The following is a 20926-nucleotide window of genomic DNA, read 5'->3' on the forward strand; positions in this document are numbered from 1 at the left end:
GATGGATGGTTCAAAAAGATCTTTAAAATCTGTAACATTACCAGCAACACAGGATGAATTTTTCAATGTGTGATCTTAGATTGTTAGGGTTTCTAATAAATCAGCATCAAATGATGAAGGATTATCATCTTGATTTATGTTTTTTTACAATGGCCCAGAAATTCGGGTCGGGGGCTTCCCGCGGGTGTGCAAGCCCCCGACCTGCACTTACCTAGTGCGTCGGCCGTTGAGCTGTGGGCCCGCGTGGGATTCCGATCCTGGGCCTCCTCCAACTGCCGGCGCGCAGTGCTTGCGTATCCCAGGGGCGCAGTTAGTTCGATGCGTCCCCTGGGATCACGTGGGCCATGGAGAGCCAATGGTAGCAGGGAATGCTTCATTCATAAGTTTGACAGGACCTGTCCAACCTATAAATACTATAAGCCCCAAAACATCACTAAATCTTCAAATAATTTTTTTTTTTTTTAAATCACATTTTTAAAATAAACTATAAATTACATGAAATAACTATTTTAAACAATAATTTAAATTTTTGAAAAAATTAATTACATTTTCTAACGGGGCTAAAAATAAACTTACCTTTCTTTAAAGTATTTAAAAATAATAAACCTGTGGCAAAAATGTTTTAATTTTAATTAATTCACCACTTACCTTGTAAAAAGCAGGCCTTGTGACTGCTTTTTACATGTCTAACTTCTAGAGACTTACCCTCCCGGGAAAACCTGCCAAAAAAAAACGTAAGTTCGATGCGCACGCGCTGCCTCTCCGGCGCACGCGTTCGACCTCTGAACCCCTTTCAGGGGAACGGTAGTGCCGGTTTCCTGCGCATGCATGAAACCGGCACTTCCATTGGGCTTACGGGTGAATACCCCGTGCGTACTCACCTGTGGGGACCCGAATTTCTGGGCCAATATTATAGCAGCATTCGGCAGCTCACTGCTGATTGGCAAACCTCAGCTTGCAGATTAACTGGTACAAAATACTGGAAATCTGCAACAAAAACAGCAAATGCTGGAAACGCTCAGCAGGTCAGGCAGCTTCTGTGGCGAGAGTTAACGTTTCCGGTCGATGACCTTTCGTCAGAACCGGCCTGACCTGCTGAACATTTCCAGCATTTTCTGTTTTTATTGCAGATTAACTGATCTGTCCAATCCGGATCTGACTGGTTGCTCCACCTGCTTTATTATTTGCACTTGGAGTATGGGTGACACTAACAAGGCAGCAATTGCTGCCCATCCCTTGTTGCCCTGTGGGCATGAGGAGTCACCCACACAGTTTGGAATGGGGGGATCATATACAGACCAGACGAGGCAGTGGTGGCAGGTGCCTCCCTGAAGGGCATTAGTGGGTTTTTACAACAGTTGCAACATTGGTGAAGCACTCGCTTTTGTGCCCAGAAATAGTTGAGGCTTGTAATAAGGGAACATCTATAATTATGGGGGATTTTAACTATCATATTAATTGGACAAATCAAATTGGGCAGGGCTGCCTTGAGGATGAGTTCATTGAGTGTGTTAGGGATGGGTTTCTTGAGCAGTATGTAACTGAACCGACCAGGGGGCAAGCAACCTTAGATCTGGTCTGTGTAACGAGACAGGATTAATTAAAAATGTCCTAGTAAAGGATCCCCTTGGAATGAGTGACCATAACATGGTTGAATTCCATATTCAATTAGAGGGTGAGAAGGTTGGATCTCAAACAAGTGTGCTAAGCTTGAATAAAGGAGACTATGAAGGTATGAGAACAGAATTGAGTAGAGTGGATTGGGAAAATAGATGAAAGGGTAAGACGATACATGATCAGTGGTGTACATTTAAGGAGTTATTTTACAACTTCCAAAAAAAAATATATTCCACTGAGAAGAAAAGGGTGTAAAAGAAAAGACAGCCATCCGTGGCTAAGTACAGAAATTAAGGATAGTATTCGACTAAAAACAAGGGCATATAAGGTAGCCAAATCTAGTGGGAGGATAGAGGATTGGGAAAACTTTTTAAAAGACAGCAAAAAATAACAAAAAGATTGATTGATTAAGAAAGGGAAGATAGATTATGAAAGTAAATTAGCAAAAAATATAAAAACAGATAGTAAGAGTTTTTATAGTTATATAAAAAGAAAAAGGGTGGCTAAAATAAATGTTGGTCCCTTAGAGGATGAGACCGGGAAATTAATGGTGGGAAATATGGAGATGGCAAAAACACTGAATGAATATTTTGTATCAGTCTTTACAGTAGAGGACACTAAGAATATCCCAACACTGGACAAACAGGGGGCTATAGGGGGGGAGGAGCTAAACATGATCAAAATCACTAAGGAAGTGGTACTCGGTAAAATAATGGGACTCAAGGCGGATAAATCACCTGGACCTGATGGCTTACATCCTAGGGTTTTGAGGGAAGTGGCGGTAGGGATTGTGGATGCATTGGCAATTTTCCAAAACTCCCTGGACTCGGCAAAGGTCCCGGCAGACTGGAAAACTGCTAATGTAACACCCTTATTTAAAAAGGGCAGTAGACAGAAGGCTGGAAACTATAGACCGGTTAGCCTAACATCTGTGGTAGGTAAAATATTGGAGTCCATTATTAAGGAGACAGTAACAGGACATTTGGATAATCATAATTTAATAGGACAAAGTCAGCATGGTTTTATGAAGGGGAAGTCATGTTTGACAAATTTGCTGGAGTTCTTTGAGGAAGTAACATATAGGGTGGATAAAGGGGAACCAGTGGACGTAGTGTATTTAGACTTCCAAAAGGCATTTGACAAGGTGCCACACAAAAGATTATTGCTTAAGATAAAAAATCACTGGGATTGGGGGTAATATTCTGGCATGGATAGAGGATTGGCTATCTAACAGAAGGCAGAGAGTTGGGATAAATGGTTCATTCTCAGACTGGCAATCAGTAACTAGTGGTGTTCCGCAGGGGTCAGTGCTGGGTCCCCAACTCTTTACAATCTATATTAACGATTTGGAGGAGGGGACCGAGTGTAACATATCAAAGTTTGCAGATAAGATGGGAGGGAAAGTAGTGAGTGAGGAGGACATAAAAAACCTGCAAGGGGACATAGACAGGCTAAGTAAGTGGGCAGAGATTTGGCAGATGGAATACAATACTGGAAAGTGTGAGGTTATACACTTTGGCAGGAAAAATCGTAGAGCAAGTTATTATCTTAATGGCAAGAAACTGGAAAGTACTGTAGTACAAAGGGATCTGGGGGTCCTAGTGCACGAAACTCAAAAGGTTAGTATGCAGGTGCAGCAAGTGATTAAGAAGGCCAATGGAATGTTGGCTTTCATTGCTAGGGGGATAGAATATAAAAATAGGGAGGTATTGCTTCAGTTGTACAAGGTATTGGTGAGACCGCACCTGGAATACTGCATACAGTTCTGGTGTCCATACTTAAGACATACTTGCTCTCGAGTCAGTACAAAGAAGGTTCACTCAGTTAATCCCGGGGATGAGGGGATGGACATATGAGGAGAGGTTGAGTAGATTGGGACTCTACTCATTGGAGTTCAGAAGAATGAGAGGCGATCTTATTGAAACATATAAGATTGTGAAGGGGTTGGATCAGGTGGATGTGGGGAGGATGTTCCCGATGATGGGTGAAACTAGAACTAGGGGGCATAGTCTTAGAATAAGGGGCTGCTCTTTCAAGACTGAGATGAGGAGGAACTACTTCACTGAGGGTGGTAGGTCCATGGAATATGCTGCCCCAAAAAGCTGTAGAAGCTACATCATTACATAAATTTAAAACAGAAATAGACAGTTTCCTAGAAGTAAAGGGAATTAAGGGTTACGGGGAGCAGGCAGGAATTTGGACATGAGTCTAGGTTCGGATCGGTCATGGCCCTGTGGGTAGCGGAGCGGGCCCAAGGGCCGTGTAGCCTGATCCTGCTCCTATTTCGTGTGTCTAATTCTGTTAGATTCAGGAGATGGTTCTGTGATAGAGATTGGCGGTTAGGATCAGATCAGCCATGATCTTATTAAATGGTGGAGCAGGCTCGAGGGGCCGATTGGCCTACTCCTGCTCCTATTTCTTATGTTCTTATGTTCTTTCTACCTCATTGAGAGGCCAAATAAGAGGCCAAATATCCATTAAGGGCAATATTTATTTCAACGTTCTTGATCCGTCCTTCCATCCTTTATCGGAGCAGAATATTTGTGCTCATCAAGGTAAAGAATATCAGCAATTAGGAGTGGAACGCTCTAAAATCTTGCTGAATTTAAAAGACTTGACTCCAGCCTCATTGCAAGCTGCAAAGGCTCAGTCTAGGGTGGTTAGGGGAGGTCTACCATATCAGATGCAATATCTGCCCACATCCCTGCTGCTAGTAACACAGCAAAGGAGAAACTTGACTGGTGGGTGTGCAGAGCAACCAACCTGCTGCTTCTCTCTATTAAACTGTTCTATCTTGGCTGTGTGACAAAAAAAATAAGCATTAGTTTGGTAATGTTTGCTTTAGTTCAGACTGCAATACATAATGGTGCCAAAAATAACACCAAGTGCAAAGCGCTGTGATGCGCCGGCCAGGAACCTCTGGCCGTGAGCCTGCCGGGGGAAGAAGAGTCAAGGAGCGTCTCCCTCACATAAGTATGTTCAGCGAGTGCCCACAGATGGTGCCCGCCAGACGGGGAAGCCGTGAAATGCCAGGCCTCCCCCGGAAATTAGTTGAAGGAATTTTAAGAATAAAACCAAGAAATTATTTTTTGCACTAAGGGGGTCATTTTGGCTCTGGTCGACTGTGTAAAACGGGCAATAGCAATTCAGTCACCTGTTGTACACCCCTCCCTGTTTTCATTTCCATTGCCTTCGCAATCGGGAGAGGTGTAAAACGGGTTGCTGGATCGATGTGGCTCGTTTTACACAGTCACCTAAAGTCAAAGTGACCCCCACCCCCAAAGAGTGATCCATGTGTGGAATAAGCTTCCAGGTAGAGTCCGTCCATCCATTATGTTCCGCCCTAGAGCAGGTCCGAACTCAAGTCGCACACATGATATCCTTGAGCCACTCGCTATTGAAAAGTAGCTGAGGTGGTATCCCATTGCCTTCCTCAAAGATTTTGAGCCCCACCTTGGGGAGGTGGGTGGGGTGGTGGAATCCACACTCATCGGACGCAAGTACCCCTGCAGGACGCCAGTCCAGTATTCCGAGCCGCCGCTGGGGCTGTATTGGAATGCGGCCTGAATTCAACCCGACTGACTCAGAAGCAGGAATACTACCACTGAGCCAGTGGTCGCTGCACCCGGACACCAATTTCCCGCTGGACGTCAGCCCAGTATTTAGAGACCATATTCTAGTCTCCACTCGAGCCGTCTGGAGCGGAGCTTAAACTCTGCACCTTCTAACTCCGAGGTGGGAATGTTACCATTAAGCCGAAGTTTCACTCCTGCAGATACAGTAGTGGAGGCAAAAAACCCTGGAATCATTTACCGCATAATGATAGAGAATCATACGGTGCAAAAGCAGGCCACTCGGCCGTTGCTGCCTGCGCCGGTTCTTTGAAAGAGCTATCCAATTAGTCCCACTTCCCCGCTCCTTCCCTATAGCCCGGCAAATTTTTCCATTTCCTTTTTGTGGTAAACCACTTTTATCGTTACACTATAGTTATCACTGTTGTATTGTTATCACCGTTATCACTGTTGTATCACGATACGAGGTCGCCTCTTGTCGCGCTGTTATACCTGGGCTGACCACCTCCGACTCCGCCCATGGCTCCACCTACCTGCCCAGGTATAAAGGTAGTCGACTGGCTGGTATTCCTCCTTGTTGGACCCGATCACCCACGAGGGTGGGCTCTGTTATTTAGTCAATAAAAACCTTTAGTTACGTTCCTAACTCGTCGCCTTTTATTGGACGAATTGATAGGTATATCAATTTTATTGACTAAATTTTAAAGATGTCTACTACTGGCCAGCCAGAAGCCCTCCCAGAAGCACAGCCACAGCAGCTTTCAGACACCGGGCTACGCCAGCCACACCAGCCGGCTTGGCTGCAAGCCCTCAAACCACCGTACCTGGATCTAAACCCACAGGCAGCAAACTCAGCCCTCAACTTCAAACACTGGCTGGACTGCTTCGAATCCTACCTGGAAGAATCCGGCGTCCCGCAGAGATCCAAACTAAGACTTCTGAACGCCCAAGCGAGCCCGAGAGTATACGCACTCATCCAGGACACGACTACATACGAGGCCGCTATCAACCTACTGAAACAGCAGTACCGCAGCCCGGTAAATTACATGTACACCAGGCACCTCCTAAGATCCCGCCCGCAACAGCCAGGAGAGTCTGTAGCTGAATTTTTACGGGCGCTAAGAGCACTCGGCAGGAACTGTGACTTTAAAGCGGTGACGGCTGTTGAAAATACGGAAGATAATATCCGCGATGCCTTTGTGAAAGGCCTACGGTCCGACTACTCACGGCAAAGACTGCTTGAAGCTAAAGACCTCGACCTGGACAAAGCTGAAGCCCTCGCTCTCTCCCTGGAGGTGGCCCATCAGGACCAGGAGGCGTTTTCCAGGTACTGCTCGCGACCCTGGGACTCGGGCCCGACCCCTACCGCAATACCCTTCGCAGCGCCGCCCCCGGGACCTACCTCAGCGTCGGCGTCCCGGGCCCGCCACCCCCGGTACCGGCTCCGACATCGGGCACCTGCGATCGGGCCGCCGGCTGCTTCTTTTGCGGCCAGGAGAAGCACCCGAGGTCGCGCTGCCCAGCTAGGAACTCTACCTGCTCAACCTGCAGGAAGAAAGGCCACTTCTCTAAGGCCTGCAGGAGCAGATCTTCAGAGGCCAGCAGTGCCTCATGCGAACTGTGGGGGCGGCCATCTTCTTTCACGGCAACTGAGGCCAGCATCCCCACACGTGAGTCATGGGGGCGGCCATCTTTGATCAAGGCAACCGACCCCAATAGTGCCTCATGTGAGTTATGGGGGCAGCCATCTTCTCCGCCATTTTGTCCTACCTCGTGGGAGACGCCATTTTACCCACCACGCCCGACTGCCACCGGGCCCCCGGACCCGACGACCGCCTCGCCCGCAGACGACAACGACTCGCTTACCTACACACTAGCCTCCGTCACTCTGGATCAAGCCCGCCCACACCACCTGTCCAAGTCGATGATGGACATCAAAGTAAACGGCCACGCCACGACCTGCCTGTTTGACAGCGGAAGCACGGAGAGCTTCATCCACCCAGACACGGTGAGCCACTACTCCCTCCCTGTCCTGCCAACGCGCAACCGAATCTCGATGGCATCGAGGTCCCACGCCACGGACATTAGCGGCTACTGTGCTGTGACCTTGTCGGTTAAGGGTACAGAGTATAAAAATTTTAAACTCCTCGTCCTCCCCCAGCTCTGCGCTGCCGTCCTACTAGGGCTGGACTTCCAATCCCACCGCCAAAGTGTAACCCTAGCATACGGTGGACCCCTCCCCCCCACTCACAGTCGACAACCAGCGAAGGTTAAACCGCCCACCGCGTAACACCTGCAGCCTATCCACCCTCAAGGTGCCGCCACCTTCCCTGTTCGCTAACCTCACCCCCGACTGCAAACCCGTCGCTACCAAGAGCAGGCGGTACAGCGCTGGGGACAGAGCTTTCATTAGCTCTGAGGTGCAGCGTCTCCTGAAGGAGGGCATCATCGAGGGGAGCAACAGCCCCTGGCGTGCCCAGGTCGTGGTCGTTAAGACCGGCGATAAAAATCACCTGGTCATCGACTACAGCCAGACCATAAACAGATACACCCAGCTGGACGCATACCCCCTTCCCCGCATATCTGACATGGTCAATCAGATTGCACAATACCGCGTATTCTCGACCATCGACCTTAAGTCGGCCTACCACCAACTCCCTATCCACCCCGAGGACCGCCAGTACACCGCCTTCGAGGCGAATGGGCGCCTATACCACTTCCTTAGGGTCCCGTTCGGTGTCACCAACGGGGTCTCGGTCTTCCAAAGGGAGATGGACCGGATGGTTGACCAGAACGGACTGCAGGCCACATTCCCCTACCTAGATAACGTCACCATCTGCGGCCGCGACCGGCAGGACCACGACGTGAATCTGGAGAAATTCCTCCGTACAGCCCAACGGCTGAACCTCACCTACAATAAGGAGAAATGTGTGTTTAACACCTCGCGCCTTGCCATCCTTGGCTGTGTAGTAGAGAACGGACTCATCGGCCCCGACCCCGAAAGAATGCGCCCCCTCATGGAGCTACCCCTCCCCCACTGCCCTAAGGCACTTAAGAGAACCCTGGGGCTCTTCGCCTACTATGCCCAATGGGTGCCCAATTATGCGGACAAAGCCAGACCCCTCATGAAGTCCACATCCTTCCCCCTTACGGAGGAAGCGTGCGCAGCCTTCTCCCTCATTAAGGGAGACATTGCCAAGGCCACTATGCACGCAGTGGATGAGTCCATCCCCTTCCAAGTCGAGAGCGATGCATCCGACTTCGCCCTAGCCGCCACCCTTAACCAGGAGGGGAGACCGGTGGCCTTCTTCTCAAGGACCCTACAGGGCCCTGAGATCCGACACTCGTCGGTCGAGAAGGAGGCCCAGGCGATTGTGGAGGCGGTACGACGCTGGAGGCACTACCTGGCAGGCAAACGATTTACCCTCCTTACCGACCAACGTTCGGTCGCTTTTATGTTTAATAACAAGCTGAGGGGCAAAATCAAGAATGACAAGATCTTGAGGTGGAGAATCGAGCTCTCCACCTACGATTATGATATCTTGTACCGGCCAGGTAAGCTGAACGAACCCCCCGATGCTCTGTCACGAATTACATGCGCCAGCGCGCAAAGTGATAGACTTCAGACCCTCCACAACGACCTCTGCCACCCCGGGGTCACCAGACTTTACCACTTCATTAAGGCCCGCAACCTGCCCTACTCCATCGAGGAGGTCAGGACCATAACCAGGAACTGCCAGACCTGTGCCGAGTGCAAACCGCACTTCTTTAGGCCGGACAGAGCAAGCCTGATCAAGGCCACCTGCCCCTTCGAGCGCCTGAGCATCGACTTTAAGGGGCCCCTCCCGTCCTCTGACCGTAATGTGTACTTCCTCAACATTGTTGATGAGTACTCCCGTTTCCCCTTTGCCTTCCCCTGCCCAGACATGACCAGTACCACGGTCATTAAATGCCTGAACGACCTCTTCGCCTTGTTTGGGTTCCCAAACTATATACATAGTGACCGGGGCTCCTCTTTCATGAGCGAGGAACTCCGTCAGTTCCTACTAGCGAGAGGTATTGCAGCAAGTAGGACCACCAGCTACAACCCCCGAGGGAACGGCCAGGTGGAAAGAGAGAACGCGACGGTATGGAAGGCCGTCCTCTTAGCCTTAAAGTCTAAGGGCCTCCCAACCTCCCGCTGGCAGGAAGTCCTCCCGACAGCGCTGCACTCCATCCGGTCACTACTTTGCACTGCCGTTAACGCCACCCCCCATGAACGAATGTTTGTTTTCCCCAGGAAGTCGACTACGGGAACCACTCTACCAACCTGGCTGACCTCTCCGGGGCCCGTCTTGCTGCGAAAGCACGTGAGGGCCCATAAAACAGACCCCCTGGTCGAGAGGGTGAACCTCCTGCACGCCAACCCCCAGTACGCCTACGTGGCTTACCCAGACGGGCGGGAGGACACTGTCTCCTTACGAGACCTCGGGCACTCCGGAGACACCACCTTTACCCCCCCCCCCCACCACCCCCCCAATTCCAGCCCAGGTAGACGGCATGCCGGAACCCCACGAGCCTTCGCCGACCACGCAGACACCAGCACTAACACCGGATAATGCAGCACCGCCGCTGCGACGATCGGAGAGGCTTACGAGGCCTCCGGACAGACTGACATACCAGAACTGGTAGTACACTTCACCCCGCCGGACTCAAATCTAAACAAGGGGTGAATGTGGTAAACCACTTTTATCGTTACACTATAGTTATCACTGTTGTATTGTTATCACCGTTATCACTGTTGTATCACGATACGAGGTCGCCTCTTGTCGCGCTGTTATACCTGGGCTGACCACCTCCGACTCCGCCCATGGCTCCACCTACCTGCCCAGGTATAAAGGTAGTCGACTGGCTGGTATTCCTCCTTGTTGGACCCGATCACCCACGAGGGTGGGCTCTGTTATTTAGTCAATAAAAACCTTTAGTTACGTTCCTAACTCGTCGCCTTTTATTGGACGAATTGATAGGTATATCACTTTTCAAGTATGTAACCAATTCCCCTTGGGGGACATTTAGGGGGTGGGGGGATCTTCCTGGATGGATGAATTAAGATGGGCCAAATAACCGTCCTCACTTGTAATTATCTAGTTGAGCCAATGGCTTCTACATGAAGAGAACTATAGAAAAGTAAGATGTCGGTGTTGGCAAGCAGACACAAGTCCTTTCTACCAGGGGTTCACTATCTAACAATGGGATATGTGGCCACTGGCTGCTTTAGTTAATCCTCCCCTTCCAGGAGCGGCAAGAGCACTTGTATCACATCTACTGCCACCCTCACCTGAGATCAACTAACTCATCCCAAGTCTTCATTCAAATTTGGTGATGTCCACATCCGGCCCTATGACTTTTTCTTGCTGGTTGAAAAAGTTTGACTTTTGTTGGGTTCCACTAAGTTTCCGTACTCTCCTGGGCCCAGATCCCATTTTTGCCTCCTCCTTGATTCGCCTCCATCCCAACTAACCCTCATCTACAATTTTTTGTGTGTAGCAGTTTTGCTTGAAGCTGATTTCCAATGAAAGGAAATCGGAGAAGACGACCCAATCTTTCATCCTGGCCCACGAGGCAGCGCAGATGTCAAAAACTTGCAACCCTGCTACCCACCGCACAAAATTCTACCGAAGCTCATAGTGCTAACAGAGTGCTCCCAACTGTGACTCAATTCCACCCACAACACTCTCCGAAAGCGGATATTCTGCAGGAGAAGGTTAGTGATAAATTGCAGTCAGCCTATGCTTCCCTAGGTAAAGAAAGAAAGACTTGCATTGATATAGTGCAAATAACAACAGAAAATGCTGGAAAAACTCAGCAGGCCAGGGCAGCATCGGTGGAGAGAGAAACCGAGTTACCGTTTCGGGTCGATGAGCTTTCGTCAGAACTGGGGGGGAAAAACAGCAGGACATGGAAAGATCAGATCATCTGTTTTAGGTGTTGTTGAGGGAGAAGCGTTGGCCATGACATCGGGAGAATGCCCTGCTCTTCGTCCAGATGAGGTCAAATAAATAGATGCCCAGTTGATGCAGTAACAAAGCTCCCTGCCCTACAGCAGTGCTAAACGGGCTCTGGTTGTTGCAGGGTTGGAGTACTGAGCCGCCTCCCCTCAAGTGGTGACACTGACTCAACAAAAGAGAATTGAGAGTTGTTTTCACTTTTTTAATCAGTTTGTTGAGTCATTTTTCAATCAGTCAGCCACTCCTAGCTCATCCATCCAGAAAACGCCGACTGTCCCCCATGGCATTCAGCCTAAATGATTCCAGGATTTCTGATTCCACTGCCCCTTTCCAGAAGTTCACTCCCAATTGCTTATCAAACTCTTTTATGTGATGAAGGAATTCCTGAACTCAGCCCCACATTTGACTTCTGCCAGTTTGAATTTGTGCCCCTTCTCCCAAGTGTCACGTTTTAATTTAATGTAGCGTTTCCCAAGTTATATTTTCTGTACTGTTTCCTATTGCTGCGAGGTTCCTGTTTTCATGGCCAGTCTTCCCTCGTAACTCAGTCCTCTGCTGCTAGTCCTGCCATGTGGGTCTTCTCCAAGCATTGTCTCCAGGACTGTCTCCGTGACGATAGCTACTCGCAGTGTTCCAGGTGTGGTCTGTCCAGCGCACTGTACAGTTTAAACATGATTGCCTCTGATTTCTACTCCCCTGTTTAATGGCGGCACAGTTCAGCACTCTATTTGCCTGTGGGTTACTGCTCGGGAGTAGATGGACATGTTGAGTGTCATTCTACTAAAAAATGCCTAGATCGCTTTTAACTTGACCCTTTGCTTTTTCAGCACCATTCATGGAGTACTATTTCCATCCATATTTTTTCTTCCTATGGGCAGTACTTTACACTTGGTCCTGACTAAATTTCATTTGCCACTGTTCTGTCCTGGTGTTCAAATCCCTCCAGGGCCTACCTCTTTGGCCAAGCTTTTGGTCACCTGTCCAAGTATCTCTATGTGGCTCGGTGTCAAATGTTGTCTGATTACGCTTCGGTGAAGCATCTTGGGACGTTTTACTGTGTTAAAGGCGCTATATAAATGCAAGTAAATGTTGTTGTATGTATCTGGCTCAATCCATAGATCCTTTGTGGCCTCCTCAGATTCAGATATCCTTCCTACTTTAGTACTATTTGTGAATTTGACCAGTTTGTTCTGAACTTCTGAATCCAAGTCATTAATGTAAATTAAAAACAGTAGAGGTCCCAACACCAATGCCTGAGGTACTAGACTCAATATTTCTCCAGACCCTGAATTGCCATAGCAAACAAGGCTACGGACCAAGTGCTGGAAAATGGGATTAGAATAGACAGGGCTTGATGGCCGGCGTGGACACGATGGGCCAAAGAGCCTCTTTCTGTGCTGCATAACTCTATGACTGACTCCCCTGACAAGTACCCTTCAGACTATTATACATTCCCAGATGTTGCCATAAATCCCCAATACTTTAAATTTAAGTAGCAGCCTTTCATGCAGAACTTTGTCAAAGCCTCTTTGGAAGTGAGGTACACCTAGTCATGGAATCCGAGGGTTGGAAATTCCCCTCGAGCCCTGTTTGGGGCGCTAACTCAGAAGAGCTGGAAAAGTTAGCGCCAGGCGCTAAGCTCTTCCAGTCTCCGAAATTCCCATTTTTTGCTCCCAAGAGGGAAGTGGAGCGCTAAATCAAGCACTTCGCTTCCTTCTTGGAGAGCAAGAGGGGGGGGGGAAGTTCGCGACCTGGGGCGCACTCGGGGCGATGTGCCCAGCAGCACCACGCACCGGGACGCATGGCGCTGCCGCGTTGCAGGGGCTCTTCCCTGAATTAAAGGGAAGGGCCCCACGCTGCATACTCTGCAGTTTTTTTTTAAAACTTACCCGAACCACCGGGGAGCGGGGGTGCCGCATGATCAGCCTGGCACTCCAGCAGAGTGACCGACCGATCGCAGCACAGACCCCGTGTCCCGAGGCACGAGAAAAAGGTTTAAAAAAGAAACTTTAAAAATCTGACACTTATTTCAGGGCGGCCGGCTACTTCACCTTTTAAATGGTGCCCCGCTAGCGGCCGGCCGCCCTGCTCCTGTCCGCTGCAGCAGTCACTGCCATCGCCCGGCGCTGCTGCAGGGGGCGAAGGGGAACTTTTGTGCCGGGGCGATGCGCCCGGAGCTGACGTCTCCAGGCGCAGGAGATCTGGGTGCAACCCGATGCCGCCGCTAGCCTCCCGCGGAATTTGGCGGGAGGCGCGGTCAGCGCTGCGCCCGGGCGAAAAGGCCTTTGCGCCCCATTACTGCCCCCCAACCCCCCCCACAGCAGGCGCAAAAGAGGGTAATTTCTCCCCCGAGAGTTTTATAGCACAGAAGGAGGCTGTTGCACCCATTGGGCCTGTGGCAGGCTCTTTGAGGGAGTATGGACTTAATCATTGTGTTTCTGTTTAATTAATGCCTCTTTTTGTCCTAGACCATGATCTCATTTAATGTCAAAGTTGTAATTCTGACTTTCATTATCACAGGGGAACAGATAGGGTAGATAGAGAGAAACTATTTCTGCTGGTTGGGGATTCTAGGACTAGCGGGCATAGTCTAAAAATTAGATCCAGACCTTTTCAGGAGTGAAATTAGGAAACACTTCTACACACAAAGGGTGGTAGAAGTTTGGAACTCTCTTCCGCAAAGGGCAATTGGTTCTGGATCAATTGTTAATTTTAAATCGGAGATTGATAGCTTTTTGTTAATCAGAGGTATTAAGGGATATGGGCCAAAGGTGGGTATATGGAGTTAAGGTTGCAGATCAGCCATGATCTCATTGAATGGAGGAGCAGGTTTGAGGGGCTGAATGGTCGACTCCTGCTCCTATATTCCTGTGTTCTTGCAGCTGTTCCCTAGTAGAAAGTAAGCCTTTAAAAAGAAAGAAAGACTCGCATTTGTATAGCGCCTTTTACAACTTCGAGATGTCCCAAAGCGCTTTACAGCCAATGAAGTACGTTTGAAGCGTAGTCACTGTTGTAATGTAGGAACTGTGGCAGCCAATTGGCGCACAGCAAGCTCCCACAAACACAATGTGACAATGACCAGGTAATCTGTTTTACTGACGTTGGTTGAGGGATAAATATTAGCCCAGGACACCGGGGAGGAGTCCCCTGCTCCTCTTCAAATAGTGCCGTGGGATCTTTTACTTCATCTGAGAGAGCAGACTGTTTAACGCCTCATCCGAAAGACGACACCTCTGACAGTGCAGCACTCCATCAGTACTGCGCTGGAGTGTCAGCTTGGATTATGCGCTCAAGCCTCTGGAGTGAGACTTGAACGCGCAACTTTCTGACTCGGAGACGAGAGTGTGACCCACTGAGTGACGGCTGATACCGTATGTTAACTATTTTATATTGATCCTCAGTTTCGGCTCTATTAACACCTTTTAGGATACTCACCTCTTTTCTCTGGCATCTTACCTTCTATTACTGAAACAATTACTTTTTTCTCCACAGCTATGCCTATTTTATTTCCCCCTTTGCTCCTCTGACCACCCTTTTAACACATTTCTGGGTTATCTTGTATTCATCCCACTAATTTCCCTCATTTTCTCCCTACAGGATCACAGGAGACCATATTCCTTTTTTACGCCACTTCCTTATTCCCTTTCTGGTTGTCGTACTGATCCAGTTAAGATAAATGTTTGTTTAATCGGTGCTTGCTGTTCCTCGGGATCTAATTAACCTGCATGCTCAGCAGTATACCTTTTAAAGGTATTCCACCTGTCCTCCACTGTAGAGTCATTTTAAAAAATAAAAAAAAATAAAAAATCCCCCACAGTCTATTTGTTTCAGCTCATTTATTTGAAGTTTTTTTTTAACTAGTACACTCAAGTATTGGTTCTCGGTAGTGGTGAAGCCCAGGTCATGCTGACCTTGTTCCTTCTGCAATTTCTGTCATCCAAGGGTGCGGTTATATCTGTTCCCTTTATGTCAACTGAGTCTTTTACCATTGTCAAGCTGGTTGTGGCTTTCCTGAGCCTCCACAGGCCAGGAATATCCTAATTGTTGTTCCCCAATTTCAGGTAGTAGAGGGGCAGGCAGGGTGGGAACTCAGGCAGGGAGTTGATCCCTGATGATCGCAGCTCCGCATCTGGGAATTTTCGCCATAAATTATGATCCTTCCACCTGTGTCATTTAAATTTCAGCTTCGAAAGGCCCCTTTACTTGTACTGTCCTGCAGGCAAACCGCGGTGCTGTGCCGCGGTGGGTGTCCAAGGCTTACAGCAGCCATTCCACCCCCCTCATTCTAGGGAAAGAAGAAAGAACTTGCATTTCTATAGCGCCTTTCACCACCTCGGGTCACCCCAAAGCGCTTTACAGCCAATGAAGCACTTTTTAAAGTGTAGTCACTGTTGTAATGTAGGAAATGCTGCAGCCAATTTGCGCACAGCAAGCTCCCACAAACCACAGTGAGATACATGACCAGATACAGGAAACTTTGTGCTATCCGGCACCGACGGGACTGAGCTGTTGACGTCCCATCAAAACTGCCGGACAAACCAGCGCTAATGTTAAAACATACGGAGATTTTGAGCTCCATATCTGGCAACAAACCCTGTACAGCTTCTAAACAGTCGGCTGTACCTTGCAAGTGTCTCTGTAGCTTAGCAACAGCTTCAGCGAGACCTTGCAGAGCCTGACTGGTGGGGGAAAAAAAAAGCAGCGAAAAGAAAAAAAACCTAACGAAACGACTCCTGATTTTTGCCAGTGGCTCGAGCATTCTGGACAGTTAACCTCTGGATAAACCAAAGTTTCCTGTAATCTGTTTTGGTGATGTTGATTGAGGGATAAATATTGGCCAGGACACCAAGGAGAACTCCCCTGCTCTTCTTCGAAATAATGCCACAGGATGATTAACGTCCACCTAAGAGTGCAGACGGTTTAATGTCTCATCTGAAAGGCGGCACCACCGAGAGTGCGGCACGGCCTCAATGCTGCACCGGAGTTTCAGCCTGGATTATGTGCTCCAGTCTCTGGAGTGGGACTGGAATCGACAGCTTTCTGAGAGTGCTACCACTGCTATTGAGGCTGACCCAGGGAAGCTCCCCAGTGCCAAATCACTAAGGTATTTTTTTTGCCCTATTTTTTTTATCTCCCGATTTTTATTTCTATTGAAGTGAAATTTACCCCCTACAACAACAACTTGCATTGCTATAAGAACATAAAAAATAGGAGCAGGAATCGGCTATTTGGCCCCTTGAGCCTGCTCCGCCATTCAGTGAGATCATGGCTGATCTTCTACCTCACCTCCACCTTCCCGCACTATCCCCATATCCCTTGATTCCCTAAAGATCCAAAAATCTATCGATCTCTGTCTTGAATATACTCAACGACTGAGCCTCCACAGCCCTCTGGGGTAGAGAATTCCAAAGATTCACCACCCTCTGAGTGAAGAAATTTCTCCTCATCTCAGTCCTAAATGGCCGACCCCTTATTCTGAGACTGTGACCCCTGGTTCTAGACTCCCCAGCCAGGGGAAACATCCTCCCTGCATCTACCCTGTCAAGCCCTGTAAGAATTTTGTATGTTTCAATGAGATCACCTCTCATTCTTCTAAACTCTGAATATAGGCCTAGTCTACTCCATCTCTCCTCATAGGACAATCCCCACATCCCAGGAATCAGTCTGGTGAACCTTCCTTGCACTCCCTCTATGGCAAGTATATCCTTCCTTAGGTAAGGTGACCAAAAATGCACACAATACTCCAGGTGTGGTCTCACCAGGGCCCTATATAATTGCAGTAAGATGTCTTTACTCTTATACTCAAATACTCTTATAATAAAGGCCAACATACCATTTGCTTTCCTAATTGCTTGCTGTACCTGCATGTTAACTTAGTGATTTGTGTACAAGGACACCCAGGTCCTTCTGAACACCAACATTTCCCAATCTCTCACCATTTAAAAAATACTCTGCTTTTCTATTTTTCCTACCAAAGTGGATAACTTCACATTTCTCCACATTATATTCTATTTGCCATGTTCTTGACCACTCCCTTAGCTTGTTTATATCCCCTTGAAGCCTCTTTGCATCCTCCTCACAACTTACATTCCCACCCAGCTTTGTATCATCAGCAAACCTGGATATATTACATTTGGCCCCCTCATCCAAATCATTGTGAATAGCTGAGGCCCAAGCACTGATCCTTGCGGTACCCCACGAGTTACAGCCTGCCAACCTGAAAATGACCCGTTTATTCCTACTCTCTGTTTTCTGTCCGTTAACCAATCCTCAATACATGCTAGTGTAGTACCTCCAATCCCATGAGCCCTAATTTTGTTTAATAACCTCTTGTGTGGCACCTTACAGCACCTTTAATGCAGTAAAATGTCCCAAGTCACTTCACAGGAGCGTTATCAGAAAAAATTTGACACCGAGCCACATTTAGAAACATTAGGACAGGTGAGAGGTAGGTTTAAAAGAGCGTCTTAAAGGAGGAGGGAGAGGTAAAGAGGCGGAGAGGCTTAGGGAGGGAATTCCAGAGCTTAGCAATGATACTAAGTGGTCAGATAAGAAATAAAGAACTTGCATATAGATGGTCAAAGTATTTGGTTCCTACTCAAAAAATATTTAAATTTATTATTATGGTCTTTGTTGAAGGATTATTTTTGTGTCTATTTTCAGAAAATGGATGCCATGTTTTATAGTAGCTATGAAGAGAAAATACGTCCTTGCATCGACCTCATTGATTCGCTGAGAAAGTTGGGTGTGGACAAGGATCTGGCTCTTCCGGCCATTGCAGTGATCGGAGACCAGAGTTCCGGGAAGAGCTCAGTCCTGGAGGCACTGTCCGGGGTGTCCCTTCCCAGAGGGAGTGGTAAGACAGCGACCAACAACAACAACAACTTTTATTTGTATAGCGCCTTTAACCTAGTAAAACAACCTAAGGTGCTTCATAGCGTTTTCCAACAAAATTTGACACTGAGCCACATAAGGAGATATTAGGGCAGCTGACCAAGGCTTGGTCAAAGAGGCAGGTTTTAAGAAGCGTCTTAAAGGAGGAAAGAGAGGTAGCGGCGGAGAGATTTAGGCAGGGAATTCCCGAGCTTAGGTCCTTGGCAGCTGAAGGCAGTAGTGGAGCCAGTGGTGAAGCGATTAAAATCGTGGATCAGCAAAGAGGGCAGAATTGGAGGAGCGCAGAGATCTTGGAGGGTTGTAGGTTACAGAGATAGCGAGGGGCGAGGCCATGGAGGGATTTGAAAACATGGATGAGAATTTTGAAATCGCAGCGGTGCTTAACCGAAACCAATGTAGGTCAGCGAGCACAGGGGTGATGGGTGAACGGGGCTTGGTGCGAGTTAGGACACGGGCAGCCGAGTTTTGATGACCTCAAGTTTACGGAGACTGGAAAATGGGAGGCCAGCCAGGAGTGCGTTGGTATAGTCAAGTCTAGAGGTAACAAAGGCATGGATAAGGGTTTCAGCAGCAGATTAGCTGAGGCAGGGCAGAGTCGGGCGATGTTAGAGGTAGAAATAGGCGGTCTTAGTGATGGCGCGGATATGTGGTTGGAATCTCATTTCTGGGTCAAGTACGACGCCAAGGTTGTGAACAGTCTGGTTCAGCCTCAGACAGTTGCTAGGGGAAGGGATGGAGTCGGTGTCCAGGGAACGGAGTTTGTGGCGGGGACTGAAGACAATGGGGGGAATTTTAATCTTAAAAAAAGGATGGATTGGGGTGTGGGGGGTAGTTAAATTGTTAAAAGTCGGAGTCCCGGCCTGAATCCACCTCCAATCCACCCACTTCCAGTTTTAAGGGAGGTGGGACGAGGGCGGGCAGCCAACCAGCTGTCAGGAGGCGGAGGTCAATTTTAATGAGGCTAGCAAACTCGTATCCAAACACACTCCTGGGGAAAAAAATAATCCTGCCTACGCCACTGACTCTTTTCACCGCCTTGTGGGGTTCATTTAATTGAATTTTATTTTTTGGGAAGGTATTCCATTAACTCCTTTCTTTCTCTTTAATTTGGTTTCTTATGTCGTGCACCATTCCCAGCTAAGGGGGGCAGACCTTAATCAAGATCATTCAGACATGAGGTTCCATCTGCCTGTTCCACCACTTCAGGTGAACGTTAAGGACCCAGTGGTACTATTCCAGAAAAGAAGGGTGTTTTCCTGGTGTCCTAGGCATCATTCCTCCTTCAACCAACACCTCCAAGTGCAGATTAACTCCTCTTTCATCTCGCTCCTTCTTGTGGAATCTTGCTGTGCACGAATGAATGCTGATGCAGCACCAGTCACATGTTTCCAAGTACTTTCGTTGTCTGTGAAACACTATGGGACATTTCTGATAGATATTGACGAGTTGCATTTCTTTCTTTAGATTTTACACCCAGCCATTTGCAGGTGTACAAACATTTCCTGGGAGGGGTTTAGGAACAGGAGTAGGCCATTCACTCCCTCGAGCCTGTTCCACCATTCAATTCGATCATGGCTGATCTGTAGCTCCACTCCATCTACCCACCTTGGCTCCATATCCCTTACTTACATTGCCCAACAAAAATCTATCAATCTCGGTTTAGAAAGTTTCAATTGACCCCCCAGCCTCAACAGGGGAGAGAGCTCCAGATTTCCACTAGCCTTTGTGTGAAGAAGTGCTTTTTGACAACACTCTTGAACTGCCTATCTCTAATTTTAAGGTGATGTTCCCTTATTCTGGATTTCCCCACCAGAGGAATTATTTTGCTCTCTCTACCCTATCAACTCCTTTTAATCATCTTCATTAGATCACCCCTTAATCTTCTCTACAAAAGTATAGGAATACCTGTTTGATCCTTCCTTCATCTCTCTAAGCAATCACCTGGCCTTCGCTTGTCATTTCCCCACAACGGCATGGTTTAGATCGGAAACTCACTGTGGCACATTGGAGTGCCAACACGCTGCCCCACCACAGTGCCCTGTGCTGTTGTGGATGTCATACAGTTCATGGTCTGCGGTTACTGCCACACCCAACCAATTTAAGTGGCCCATTAATGATCTAAAAAAAAATTAAGACCTCAAAAAAAGGTGGTCGAGAAAAAGCGGGGAATTATAGACCGGTAAGCCTGACATCGGTAGTGGGGAAAATGCTAGAATCTATTATAAATGATATCATAGCAGAGCACTTGGTAAGCAGTGACAGGATCGGACAAAGTCAACATGGATTTACGAAAGGTAAATCATGCTTGACTAATCTACTGGAATTTTGAGGATGTAACTGGTAAAATAGATAAGGGAGAACCAGTGGATGTGGTGTATTTGGACTTTCAGAAGGCTTTCGATAAGGTCCCACATAAGAGATTAGCGTGTAAAATTAAGGCACATGGGATTGGGGGCAAGGTATTGACTTGGATAGAGAACTGGTTGGCGGACAGAAAGCAAAGAGTTGGAATAAACGGGTCGTTTTCCGAGTGGCAGGCAGTGACTAGTGGGGTACCGCAAGGATCGGTCCTAGGACCCCAGCTGTTCACAATATATATATTAATGATCTGGACGAGGGAATTGGATGTAATATCTCCAAATTTGCAGACGACACAAAGCTGGGTGGGAGGGTATGCTGTGAGGAGGATGTTGTGAAACTCCAGTACGATTTGGACAGATTGGGTGATTGGGCAGAAACATGGCAAATGCACTATAATGTGGATAAATGTGAGGTTATCCACTTTGGTGGCAAAAACAGGAAGGCAGATTATTATTTGAATGGCAATAGATTGGGAGAAGGGGAAGTGCAAAGAGA

The 20926-nt window shown here is 48.0% G+C and overlaps 1 protein-coding gene across 5 annotated transcripts in view; it reads left to right on the top strand.

The window, feature by feature from the left end:
• The window catches only part of LOC147107851 (interferon-induced GTP-binding protein Mx3-like), a 61170-nt gene that overhangs the window by 10362 nt on the left and 29882 nt on the right, over nucleotides 1-20926 (top strand). For 2 of the 5 annotated variants that reach the window (XM_086007206.1, XM_086007207.1), the window contains exons 2-3: nucleotides 10716-10932; nucleotides 17840-18032. In XM_086007206.1, coding sequence (XP_085863332.1) covers nucleotides 10741-10932; nucleotides 17840-18032 — 385 coding nt within the window. In that variant the 5' untranslated portion in view covers nucleotides 10716-10740. Of the gene's footprint in view, nucleotides 1-10715; nucleotides 10933-14773; nucleotides 14855-17839; nucleotides 18033-20926 lie in introns of all 5 variants that reach the window. The other 3 variants (XM_086007208.1, XM_086007209.1, XM_086007210.1) reach the window with 2 other exon arrangements.

This window comes from Somniosus microcephalus, chromosome 14 (assembly GCF_052327205.1).
Source record: "Somniosus microcephalus isolate GS21.2 chromosome 14, FLI_Smic_1.0, whole genome shotgun sequence".
Classification (NCBI taxonomy): Eukaryota; Metazoa; Chordata; class Chondrichthyes; order Squaliformes; family Somniosidae; genus Somniosus; species Somniosus microcephalus.